Below are 12,500 nucleotides of genomic sequence, written 5' to 3'. Positions count from 1 at the left end.
CCTTTTGTGTGTGTGTGTGTTAGGTGATTCTCTATAACGTGTGTGTGTTAGGTGATTCTCTATAACGTGTGTGTGTGTGTGTTAGGTGATTCTCTATAACGTGTGTGTGTGTGTGTTAGGTGATTCTCTATAACGTGTGTGTGTGTGTGTTAGGTGATTCTCTATAACGTGTGTGTGTGTGTGTGTGTGTTAGGTGATTCTCTATAACGTGTGTGTGTGTGTGTGTTAGGTGATTCTCTATAACGTGTGTGTGTGTGTGTGTGTTTCCAGGTGTTGTCTGGTGGCAGAGTGCTGTTGTTCAGCAGTGCTCAGGTCAGTGATACGGGCAGGTTCACCTGTGTAGCGGTCAATGCAGGAGGAGAGCAACTCCGAGATTATGACCTGCATGTGTATGGTGAGTACAGTGTAAACCACACACACACACTCACCCATTCAGCACACGCACACTCACACACGCACCACATTCTAGAATGTCTACTAACAAGTTCATGAACTCAGCACAAGCAAATACGCTACAACGGGGAAATGAGTGTGGTTCGTCGAAAGTTAAACACGTCAAAAGTCAGTTTAGCTCAGGAAAGAGATGTTTTGACCACCAATTTAGCCTTTAAATGAGCCCCATCAACTTCAGTCTCAATCACTTTCCACAACGTACTCTGAAGAACTGTCAAACGAGAGAGTTGCGAGTGTGTGTGTGTTTACGTCTCGTGAGTGCGTAACGCTTCCAACATGTGCGACGAGAGCGAGGACGCCTCGTCGGTGTTGCTCAGCAGATCACAGGACGATGTCCAGAGACAGAGAGCCAGCCTTGTCTTAATCACAACCGTCCTCTAACTACACCATGCGTGTGACCATGTTCCCCAGCTGCCAGGCAGAGCCTCCCCCCCCCCCCGTGACATACGTGTGTTTTGTTTTCCAACCGACATCATTCCACGAGAAACTGGCCCCCCTCTTGAAGTTTTCGACGCCAAGACAAACCATATTTTAGGATGATCTTGGCTGATTCCGAGTCAGTGATTTTTCTGATTGGCCATCCCAGGGGAAGAGGGAAAGTAGCGTGTTTGTTTTGTTTCGAGGGGTTGTCCAGCAGGGCGGAGTGCTGGAGAGCTGGACCACTGAGACCCCATCTCCATCGCTAGTCTGAGCTCACCGTCTGGGTCTGAAATCCGCCCCCGGTGACAGTTGCATCATGGGAAACAGAGGCCCAGTTGGCCCACGTTCAGTCAGTGTGTATCAGTGTGTGTGTGTGTGTGTGTGTCTCCCAGTGCCTCCCAACATCATGGGCGAGGAGGTGAACGCCACGGTGATGCTGGGTCGCCCGGTGGAACTGCGTTGCCAGGGCGACGCCATCCCTCCGCCCACTCTGTCCTGGCGTAAAGATGGCCGCCCGCTCTTCCGGAAGCCCGGCCTGACCGTGTCCGAGGACGGCAGCGTCCTGAAGGTAGGAGGACACCTCTCCCGCCCTCCTGTCTGCGTCACTGTCATTGGTCGTCGAGTGTGATTGACAGGCTGACGGCCCTATCCCCTCGCTCCCCCTGGCAGGTTGACAGTGCCCAGGTGCAGGACTCGGGCAGGTACACTTGTGAGGCCACCAACGTCGCCGGCAAGACCGAGAAGAACTACAACCTTAACGTCTGGGGTGAGTGTGGGGGTGTGTGTGTGTGTGTGTGGGTACACACGTGATTATGTGTGTCACTCTTATGCTTAGTTGAGTGCCTGCCTATGTTGGCAGACATCTCACCAAACGACTACAGAAACGTTCAATAACATAACTTCCAGATGACCTAGTTTGGAGTGTAGCCTCTGAAAGGATCTTCAAGTTCTCCTCTCTCCAGAAGCCCTCAGGGTGATCTCCAGGCAGGTATCTCGACAGCAGCGCGGCGCTCCATTAACAGAGCTGGCCCGGCTGTTGAAACAGACTCCCGGGGTGAACAGGCCACAGTGTTGTAGCGGCCCACTGTTACCATGGCGCCCGGATTGTTTGGTCTGATCTGACACGGGTGTTTATGTTGGATCAGTTGACACCTCAGAGGCGATATGTGAGAAGACGGCGCGAGTGTGTATGTGAGAGTGTGTGTGAGAGTGTGTGTTCCATGTTCCATGCACACGTCCGTACGGTCAGGAAGGAAAACTATGCAGCATATGAAACCTTCAGTCAGCCTATAACATCCTGAGGCAGATGTAGACCTGTGTGGTGTGTGATAATAACAGTACTGGACTGTCCACGCACACTGTAGAGAACACAAAGATCGCCCTCTAGTGTCGTCTAGGTGTCGTTACAACTGCCCTCCTCGCATTCCGACAGCACATCACTGCAACGTAACGTCACCATTTAGCCGTGCGTCTGTGTACAGAGACGTCCGTCTGACTGCGCCGCTGTTGTCTCAGTCTCTCCCAGCATCCGGGGGTCAGAGGAGGCGTCCCCCCTGACCGTCATGGAGGGCAGCCTGATCACTCTGGTGTGTGAGTCCAGCGGGATCCCTCCTCCCAGCCTCACCTGGAGGAAAGACGGTACGACGGCTCACCTGGGTGGGTGTGTTTACCTGTGTGTGAGGGGGTGTGTTTGCGTGTGTGTGTGTGTCTCACGCCGTCTGATCCCGTAGGTGCGGAGGTGAGCTCGTCCTCGCGGGTCAGGGTTCTGTCCGGAGGACGGCAGCTCCAGATCTCCAGCGCCGAGAGGACAGACTCCGCCTCCTACCGCTGCACGGCAACCAGCGCGGCCGGCGCCGTCTCCAAGGAGTACAGCCTGCAGGTGTACGGTACGTCCAGAGCGCGGGCTCCGCCCCCTCACGCCCCACACGGCCTGAGGGAAAGCGTACGATTGGCTTAAACGTTTAGACACAGGAAGTGAATAGCGTCGTAAGGGGGCGTGGCTTTCACTCACCCGCTCCTCTCACTTCAGTCCGCCCTTCCATCAGACCCAGCGAGGGCGGGGCCGAGGGCGGGGCCGGGGACGTCGTCACAGTGACGAGGGGCGGGAACGTGACGCTGCGGTGCGAGGCGGACGGCGTGCCGCGCCCGGCCGTCACCTGGCTGAAGGACGGGCGGCCAATCATGGACCAGCGAGGAGCCCGGGTGCTGAACGAGGGCCGGCTGCTGCAGGTGACCGACGCCAAGGTGTCAGACACGGGCCGCTACACGTGTGTGGCCGTGAACGTGGCGGGACAGGCCGACAGCAAGCATGACGTCAGCGTGCACGGTGAGAGAACACGTTCAGGACGGATTACAGGACTACAGATATGTCACATGACGATACGTTGACGCATCACATGGTCACTTTTTTCTCTCGCTCCCTCCGCCTCACCCTCTCTCTCTCTTCCTCACCCCTCACTTTTTCTCTCTCTCTTCCTCACCCCTCACTTTTTCTCTCTCTCTCACTCACCCTCACCCTCTCTCTCTTCCTCTCTGTCTCCCTCACCCTCTCTCTCTCTCCCCCCTCTCTCTTTCTCTCTGTCTCTCTCACTCCCCCTCACCCTCACCCTCTCTCTCTCCCTCACCCTCTCTCTCCCTCACCCTCTCTCTCTCCCCCCTCTCTCTCTCCTGCTCCCTCCCTCTCCCCCCTTCCCCCACCCTTCTGGAACCCTCTCTCCAGTCCCCCCCAGCATCAGTGGAGTGCAGCGTGTTCCAGAGGAGGTCAGTGTGGTGGTGAAGAACCCCGTGGCCCTCACCTGCGAGGCCTCGGGAATCCCCCTCCCCACCATCACCTGGCTGAAGGACGGACGGCCAATCACAGCCTCCAGCTCCGTCCGGGTCCTCTCAGGTCAGCTCCCATTGGATGAAACGTCCGCCACTCACAGAAATCTTACAGAGGGTTTACTACAACCAGGAGAACTCAGATGTAGTCTAAAACTCTGAGGAGTGACACTGATATCTCACCCTTAAAACATCTAACGTCACGTAATTAGTTTTTTTTCTCTCAGGGGGGCGGAGCCTGCGTCTAATGCATGCGTCAGTGGAGGATTCTGGGAGATACACCTGCGTGGTGTCGAACAGTGCAGGAGAGGAGAGGAAGGACTTTGACATGGAGATACTCGGTAACGTCCTCAACATCAACTCAGTGTGTCTGTATGGTCTCGCTGTGTTTTGGTGTGAATCTGGGGTTGTGTGTGTGTGTGTGTGTGACCCCTGGTGTGTGTGTGTGACCCCTGGTGTGTGTGTGTGACCCCTGGTGTGTGTGTGTGACCCCTGGTGTGTGTGTGTGACCCCTGGTGTGTGACCCCTGGTGTGTGTGTGTGACCCCTGGTGTGTGTGTGTGACCCCTGGTGTGTGTGTGTGACCCCTGGTGTGTGACCCCTGGTGTGTGTGTGTGACCCCTGGTGTGTGTGTGTGACCCCTGGTGTGTGACCCCTGGTGTGTGTGTGTGTGTGTGTGTGTCATGCTGCAGTGCCCCCCAGCATTGGTGAGGGAGGTGTCGTCCAGGACGCCAAAGTCAAGGAGAGACACAACGTGACCCTGACGTGTGAGGTCACAGGTAGGTCGCTCCGTCGCTACGGAAACACGTTCATCATACGAGATGTTGTCATCGTCTGGATTTGTCACACAAAAATAGTGCTTCAAATTAAAAATTAAACGACTTTAAACGACAAAAATGTATTTATATAATGTATAAGAGTAAGTATAAGTTTTAACTCGGACGTCACTCCTTCACCGTGTCATCGTTTCCGACATCATGCCAAGATCCCCTCTCATAACCGTCGCCTAGGTAACCCCGCTCCGGAGGTCAGGTGGCTGAAGGACGGCCAGCCGTTGGTGGCGGGCAGGCGTCTGCAGGTGACGTCACACGGGCGCTTCCTGCAGGTGTGGGACGCCCTGGTGGCTGACACAGGCAGGTACACCTGTCAGGCCTCCAACATCGCAGGGGAGCGCAGCAAACACTTCAACCTCAACGTCCTGGGTAAGACACACACACACACACACACACTGTGTATACAGTAAACACACACGTACGCATGTGTACACACACACACACACACATACCTTGTGTATATACACACACCCGCACGTAGCAGTGACTGGTCTTGTCCCCTCCCTCCCCTCCCCCCTCCCTCCCCTCCCCCCTCCCTCCCCTCCCCCCTCCCTCCCCTCCCCCCTCCCTCCCCTCCCCCCCCCCCTCCCTCCCCTCCCCTCCCCCCTCCCTCCCCTCCCCTCCCCTCCCTCCCCTCCCCCCCCCCCTCCCTCCCCTCCCCTCCCCCCTCCCTCCCCTCCCCTCCCCTCCCTCCCCTCCCCTCCCCCCTCCCTCCCCTCCCCTCCCCTCCCTCCCCTCCCCCCCCCCCTCCCTCCCCTCCCCTCCCCCCTCCCTCCCCTCCCCCCTCCCTCCCCTCCCCTCCCCTCCCCCCCTCCCTCCCCTCCCCTCCCCCTCCCTCCCCTCCCCCCCAGTCACCCCCACCATCTCTGGCTCTGACCCCGAGGGCGTGGCCGAGGAGGTGACAGTGACCCTGAACAGCCCCACGTCGCTGGTGTGCGAGGTGCATTCCTACCCCCCCGCCCTCATCACCTGGCTCAAGGACGGCACCCCCTTCGAGTCCAACCGCAACATCAGAGTGCTTCCAGGTCAGGGGTCGAACCCACAGAGTTGTTTTCAACGTCCTGTCCCTGATGTGAACCCCTGTCCCTGATGTGACCCCTGTCCCTGATGTGACCCCTGTCCCTGATGTGAACCCCTGTCCCTGATGTGACCCCCTAACCCCTGGCCCTGATGTGACCCCCTAACCCCTGTCCCTGATGTGACCCCCTAACCCCTGGCCCTGATGTGACCCCCTAACCCCTGGCCCTGATGTGACCCCCTAACCCCTGTCCCTGATGTGACCCCCTAACCCCTGGCCCTGATGTGACCCCCTAACCCCTGGCCCTGATGTGACCCCCTAACCCCTGTCCCTGATGTGACCCCCTAACCCCTGGCCCTGATGTGACCCCCTAACCCCTGGCCCTGATGTGACCCCCTAACCCCTGGCCCTGATTTGACCCCCTAACCCCTGGCCCTGATGTGACCCCCTAACCCCTGGCCCTGATGTGACCCCCTAACCCCTGGCCCTGATGTGACCCCCTAACCCCTGGCCCTGATGTGACCCCCTAACCCCTGGCCCTGATGTGACCCCCTAACCCCTGGCCCTGATGTGACCCCCTAACCCCTGGCCCTGATGTGACCCCCTAACCCCTGGCCCTGATGTGACCCCCTAACCCCTGGCCCTGATGTGACCCCCTAACCCCTGGCCCTGATGTGACCCCCTAACCCCTGGCCCTGATGTGACCCCCCAGGCGGACGCACCCTGCAGATCCTCAGCGCCACGCAGGAGGACGCAGGGAGGTACACCTGTCTGGCCACCAACGAGGCCGGGGAGACCCTGAAGAACTACGAGGTCAAAGTTTACAGTGAGTCACCTCCGGGTGGAGCCGGGCCCAGCCGGGGTTCCTAGGTTTCCATGTAACTTTGGTTGCTAGGTAACTCTGCGTGCCCTCTCCTCCCGTAGTTCCTCCCCAGATCAATAAGAACGACGTGCCGGGGCAGGGGCTGGTTCCTAAGGAGGTCAAGCTGAAGGTCAACAACACCTTGACACTGGAGTGTGATGCTCAGGCCATCCCCATGCCGTCCCTGCAGTGGTTCAAGGACGGACAGGTTGGAAGACACGTTTACATCTGTGTATCTCTCTTTCTCTTTGTCTCTCTCTCTCTCTGTCTCTCTCTCTCTCTCTCTCTCTCTCTCTCTCTCTCTCTCTCTCTGTCTCTGTCTCTGTCTCTCTCTCTCTCTCTCTGTCTCTCTCTCTCTCTTTGTCTCTCTTTGTCTCTCTTTGTCTCTCTCTCTCTCTCTTTGTCTCTCTTTGTCTCTCTCTCTTTTTCTCTCTCTGTCTCTCCCTATCTCTCTCTCTCTTTCTCCACCCCACACACTTGCATACATGCAATGGCTTTCTCTCTTCCTACCTCTCTTTCCCACACACACACACACACAGACTCTCAGGTCTAACCCCATGTCCCTCCTCTCCTCAGATCCTGAGGGCAGACGACCACGTGAGCATCGAGGCCAACGGCCGCGTGCTCCAGATCAGGCAGGCCCAGGTGTCCGACACCGGCCGCTACACCTGCATCGCCACCAACCTGGCTGGGGAGGACGAGAAGGACTTTGATGTCAATATCCAAGGTGAAGCGGCTTCCCTGTGATCGGGGGGATTCCTGACGTCAGAGAGCCTCAGAATCAGAATTGGTGTTTATTCGCCATGAAAGTTTGCACAGACAAGGAATTGACTTTGGCAGGAGAGCCTACCTCGCGGTGGAGGGGTCATGTGCTTTGGACCTGTCTGCGTGCTCTCTCTCAAGGTTTACATGATGTGGCACGCTCAAAGGGTGACCTTCCTCTCTCTTCTCTTCTCCCTCCCTGTCTCTCCTTCCCCAGTCCCTCCCAGTTTCCCCAGACCCGGTGTGGAGGGAAGCTCCCCCTCCCCTCCAGGCAGCTGGCTGGGGCAGAGGGACGTGGTGCTGAACAACCCCGTGTCCCTGTACTGCGAGACCAACGCCGTGCCCCCGCCCACCCTGACCTGGTACAAGGACGGACGGGCCCTGGCATCCAGTGACAAAGTGCTCATCTTACCTGGTATGGATTACTGCTGTGGGCGGGAGGAGGAGGAGGGTAGTGTGGTTTTGTGTGTGTGTGTGAGGGAGAGAAATTGTTGAGAGAGAGAGAGAGAGTTCTGAGGTAGAGAGAGAGTTCTAAGGTAGAGAGAGAGAGAGTTCTGAGGTAGAGAGAGAGAGTTCTGAGGTAGAGAGAGAGAGAGTTCTGAGGTAGAGAGAGAGTTCTGAGGTAGAGAGAGAGAGAGTTCTGAGGTAGAGAGAGAGAGTTCTGAGGTAGAGAGAGAGAGAGTTCTGAGGTAGAGAGAGAGAGAGTTCTGAGGTAGATCTGGTGTGTGTTTGCAGGTGGCCGTGTGCTGCAGATCCCCAGGGCTCAGGCAAAGGATTCTGGGAGGTACACGTGCGTGGCTGTGAACGAGGCAGGAGAGGACTCCATCCAGTATGACGTCAGAGTGCTGAGTACGGAGACACACACACACTCTCTGTCTCTCTCTCTCTCTCTCTCCCCTCTCACACACACACACACTCTCACACACATCTGGGACAAATGTCCTGTCTCCATGTTGTAATCTGTTCATAGACAGACTTAATCCGATAGGATTGGTCTGAATAATGATATAAATCCTGGGCTGCAAGTTGTCTCTGTGTGTCTCCCCCCCCTCAGTCCCCCCCTCCATCTGGCGTGGCGGCGGTGACGTCCCTGACGAGGTGAGGGTCCTGGTGAACCAGACCACCCTGCTGGAGTGTCAGGTGGACGGGCACCCCGCGCCCAACGTCACCTGGCTGAAGAACAGCCAGCCAATCAGCTCCCCCAGACTGCTGTCCAACGGACGCACGCTGCAGGTGAGTCCAGTCAGGACTGACCATGAGCTCAAGAATTGTACAAATATTTTAACAATACATCATAGTAATGAAATAACAATAATGTATTCTATCTATCTATTTATTCTATAGTATTATTATATTTAAATCGCTTTTCAAGAGAGCAGATGGTGTCATTCTAGGATTAGTGAGTGCCGGTACTTCCTGGGGTGTGAATGATGCCACTTCCTGGGGTGTGAATGATGTCACTTCCTGGGGTGCGAATGATGTCACTTCCTGGGGTGTGAATGATGTCACCAGTGTCCTGTGTGTGTCTCAGGTTCTGAGCGCTCAGGTGACAGATACGGGGCAGTACGTGTGTGTGGCCAGCAACGTGGTGGGCAGCGCCGAGAAGTCCTTCAACCTCAACGTCCACGGTAAGGCTGGACACACCCTGACTGTGAGCGTGTGTGTTTGTGTAGCACAGGAGAAACGGAGAGAGGATTGGTACATTTCTCAGTGAATGGATGGATGGTGTGACATATATTGACTATAGTGTGACTCTCTCTGTCTCTGTCTCTCTCTCTCTCTCTCTCTCTCTCTCTCTCTCTCTCTCTCTCTCTCTCTCTCTCTCTCTGTCTCTCTCTCTCTGTCTCTCTCTCTCTCTCCCTCTCTCTCTCTCTCTCTCTCTCTCTCTCTCTCTCTCTCTCTCTCTCTCTCTCTCTCTCTCTCTCTCTCTCTCTCTGTCTCTCTCTCTCTGTCTCTCTCTCTCTCCCTCTCTCTCTCTCTCTCTCTGTGTCTCTCTCTCTCTCTCTCTCTCTCTCTCTCTCTCTCTCTCTCTCTCTCTCTCTCTCTCTCTCTCTCTCTCTCTCTCCAGTACCCCCCTCCATTGTGGGCCTGAGCTCTGAGAATGTGACAGTGGTGGTGAATAACTTCATGTCACTGACGTGCGAGGCCACAGGCTTTCCTCCTCCTTCTCTGAGCTGGATCAAGGACCAGGGCGTGGTCCTCGACAACACCAACGCCCTCATCATGCCAGGTTTTTCCCAAATGTTACACATTGCAAGGGTTGGAAAAAGTATTGAGGGGATATTTGTTTGAGACGGTTGTCTGATAATCGGCAATCCTTCTCCAAATGGATGTTGTTTCTCTGAAGGTGGACGAACACTGCAGATTCTGAGGGCGAAGATGTCTGACGGCGGCAAGTACAGCTGTGTGGCTGTGAACGCTGCAGGAGAGACACGCAAGCTGTTCTACCTCACCGTGCTGGGTCAGCCTCACACAGACACATGCCCACCTCACCCCCTCCACGCACACACACCCACACACCTACCTACATAAACACACTCACCTCCCTCCCTCCCTCCCTCCCTCCCTCCCTCCCTCCCTCCCTCCCTCCCTCCCTCCCTCCCTCCCTCCCTCCCTCCCTCCCTCCCTCCCTCCCTCCCTCCCTCCCCCCCAGTCCCCCCCAGTATCAGGGACAGCAGCGGGCTGTCCCCCGTGGTGCTGAGCGTGCAGGTGGGGGGCTCCGTCACCCTGGAGTGTGAGTCCAACGCCGTCCCCCCTCCCACCCTCACCTGGTACAAGAACGGCCGAGCCGTAGCCGAGACAGCCAGCATCAGGATCCTGGCCCGGGGGCAGATGCTGGAGGTCAAGGGGGCAGAGGTGAGAGGTCAACCCCATGCATCTTGTCTTCCTCTGTATCCATTGTGTCATTTGTTTTGTTGTAAAGATGCAACTTTTAAAGGCGCTATAGAAAATAGTTTGATGATGCTGATGATTATTATCTTGAAGCTTGAGTTCCGGTCTAGCCCTCTGCAGTGGTCAGTGTTGACCTTTGACCTCTTCTGTATGTGCGGTGGTTGACCTGTCTGTGTTTCCCAGGTGTCTGACACCGGCCAGTACGTCTGCAAGGCGTCCAACGTGGCCGGACAGGTGGACAAGAACTTCCACCTGAACATCTACGGTGAGAGAAAGATCCAGAAAGATCCCAAGTGTCAGCATGATGGGGAGCCGGGAAAAAACACGACTGAAAACACAACTCTTTAACCCCCCTCCCTCCCTCCCCTCAGTGCCCCCCAGTATCGACGGTCCAGCCGAGGAGAAGAGGGTAGAGACGGTCAGTAACCCCGTCACCCTGGCCTGCGACGCCACGGGCATCCCCCCTCCCAGCCTCACCTGGCTGAAGAACGGCCGCTCCGTCGGTGAGCAGCAGCACCCTCTCTCTCCCTCAGGACCCCCCCCCCCCGCGCGTGACTCCCTCCGTTCCACGGGGCTCATTCTCTGACTCGCCTCCACGTCTTGTTTTCTAGAGAATACCGAGTCGCTGGAGATGCACATCCTGTCGGGGGGCAGCAAGCTGCAGATCGCCCGCTCCCAGCTGTCCGACGCGGGCACGTACACCTGCGTGGCATCCAACGTGGAGGGGAAGGCTCGTAAGAGTTACCACCTGACCATCCAAGGTACGCTGCCACACAACAGACTTAGACAACTTTATATGACCTTAAAATACCCAATATACTACATACAAATCCAGTAGAATTAGCTTTGATTTATCCTTTGACAGAAAACGCATTGTTACCTTGTAAAGCCAGTTAATCCATGTTTCCTGGTTGGTGTCTTGATGAATGTGATTGGATGCCCCCCTCCCCCCTTTAGTCCCGCCCAGCATTTCAGGGGCGGAGCTGCCCAGTGAAGTGGGCGTGCTGCTGAACGAGAGCATCCAATTGGTGTGTCGCGCTGAGGGAACCCCGCCCCCTTCCATCCAGTGGCTGAAGGACGGAAAGGCCCTCAGCCAATCAGGAAGCCAGGGACTCAGGTAGGGGAGAGCAAAGGAGAGGAGAAGGGAGGAAAAGGGGGGTCAGGGCTTTTAATCAGAAGGTTGTTGGTTTGATTTCTGGCTGTGCCAAATGACGTTGTGTCCTTGGGCAAGGCACTTCACCCTACTTGCCTCGGGGAGAATGTCCCTGTACTTACTGTAAGTCGCTCTGGATAAGAGCGTCTGCTAAATGACTCAATATAAATTTAAAAACGAGCAGAAGTGAGGAATCTCATCATCGATTCTGACTGAAGCTGCATCAATTAGGGATAAAGGGATTCCTTCCTGTTTCTGTTCTGCTAAGGCAGTACTAATCGATAGCGATGACACCTGACCAGATGTGTGCTGGTGTGCCCCCCCCCCCCTCCTCCCTCCAGGATCAGTCCAGATGGCAGCACCCTGACTCTGTCAGCTGCTCGTACGTCTGACGGGGGCAAGTACACCTGCATGGCCACCAACCCTGCTGGAGAGGAGGACAGGATCTATAACCTCGGCGTCTACGGTGAGCTGGTCATGCCTTCTCGCAGGATCATCAAGCACAGACACAATGTGGATGTATCACGTTAACACATCAGTTGGATAAGGTTTATGTGTTCTATTTGTGAATAAATGACACAAAGTGTTAGCAGTTAAACAATTCATCATTTGTTTTTTTATTATAATCAATTATAGAGATAAAAATCTATCTCTCCACCTCCTCTCCTCTCTCCAGTCCCTCCTGTGATTGGTGGAAACGCGGCGAAGGCCGAGGTGTTGACCACAGTTCTAGACAGTTCCGTCAGCCTAGAGTGTGTGGCCACGGGCTCCCCTCCCCCCCAGCTCAACTGGCTGAGGAACAGCCTCCCCCTCCCCATCTCCTCCCACCTCCGCCTGCTCTCTGCCGGGCAGGTGCTCAGGTAACGCGGGGTCAGGGGTCACAGGGGAACCAGCTTCAGACTCTGTTACAACTCTGGGGAAAAGCACTTTGAACTTTTTTTTTTTGTTCTTCATTTGTGTTCCTGACAGGATCAGCAGAGCTCAGGTTTCTGACGCTGGCTCTTACACATGTATGGCGTCGAACAGGGCAGGAGTCGACAACAAACACTATAACCTCCAGGTCCATGGTAACTAAAATACAAATATATCTCGAGATATTACTGGAACAACCCCCAACACCATACACCCCCGTTGAAGAAGAAAACAACACGCTCTTGCTTAGCCAAGCCGAGCCTCTCTCTGTGATGTCACATCCTGCCTCTTCCCCCCCCTCCAGTTCCTCCCAGCCTGGACGGATCAGGAAGCACGAGGGAGGTGACGGTGGTGCGGGGCGACCTCGCGTCGCTGG

General features: G+C 56.0%; 1 protein-coding gene across 1 annotated transcript in view; it reads left to right on the top strand.

Annotated features, from left to right (window-relative positions):
- The window catches only part of hmcn1 (hemicentin 1), a 75,586-nt gene that overhangs the window by 43,784 nt on the left and 19,302 nt on the right, over positions 1-12,500 (top strand). Inside the window, exons 40-68 of the mRNA XM_084692409.1 lie at positions 271-394; positions 1,266-1,441; positions 1,543-1,639; positions 2,389-2,511; positions 2,604-2,759; positions 2,903-3,199; positions 3,593-3,760; positions 3,921-4,034; positions 4,385-4,471; positions 4,703-4,894; positions 5,377-5,550; positions 6,256-6,369; positions 6,468-6,613; positions 6,982-7,132; positions 7,385-7,582; positions 7,903-8,016; positions 8,222-8,400; positions 8,699-8,795; positions 9,236-9,397; positions 9,515-9,628; positions 9,821-10,023; positions 10,243-10,324; positions 10,431-10,562; positions 10,671-10,820; positions 11,017-11,176; positions 11,554-11,678; positions 11,889-12,072; positions 12,182-12,279; positions 12,429-12,500. The exon at positions 12,429-12,500 is cut by the window's right edge and continues 207 nt beyond it. Of these exons, the coding sequence (XP_084548535.1) occupies positions 271-394; positions 1,266-1,441; positions 1,543-1,639; positions 2,389-2,511; positions 2,604-2,759; positions 2,903-3,199; positions 3,593-3,760; positions 3,921-4,034; positions 4,385-4,471; positions 4,703-4,894; positions 5,377-5,550; positions 6,256-6,369; positions 6,468-6,613; positions 6,982-7,132; positions 7,385-7,582; positions 7,903-8,016; positions 8,222-8,400; positions 8,699-8,795; positions 9,236-9,397; positions 9,515-9,628; positions 9,821-10,023; positions 10,243-10,324; positions 10,431-10,562; positions 10,671-10,820; positions 11,017-11,176; positions 11,554-11,678; positions 11,889-12,072; positions 12,182-12,279; positions 12,429-12,500 (4,189 nt within the window). The remainder of the gene's footprint in view (positions 1-270; positions 395-1,265; positions 1,442-1,542; positions 1,640-2,388; positions 2,512-2,603; positions 2,760-2,902; positions 3,200-3,592; positions 3,761-3,920; positions 4,035-4,384; positions 4,472-4,702; positions 4,895-5,376; positions 5,551-6,255; positions 6,370-6,467; positions 6,614-6,981; positions 7,133-7,384; positions 7,583-7,902; positions 8,017-8,221; positions 8,401-8,698; positions 8,796-9,235; positions 9,398-9,514; positions 9,629-9,820; positions 10,024-10,242; positions 10,325-10,430; positions 10,563-10,670; positions 10,821-11,016; positions 11,177-11,553; positions 11,679-11,888; positions 12,073-12,181; positions 12,280-12,428) is intronic.

The sequence above is a fragment of the Hypomesus nipponensis genome, chromosome 26 (assembly GCF_054491055.1).
Source record: "Hypomesus nipponensis isolate SF chromosome 26, ASM5449105v1, whole genome shotgun sequence".
NCBI classification, from domain to species: domain Eukaryota; kingdom Metazoa; phylum Chordata; class Actinopteri; order Osmeriformes; family Osmeridae; genus Hypomesus; species Hypomesus nipponensis.
The sequence above is the reverse complement of the archived record's forward strand: the minus strand, read 5'-3'. Positions and strand labels throughout refer to the sequence as shown.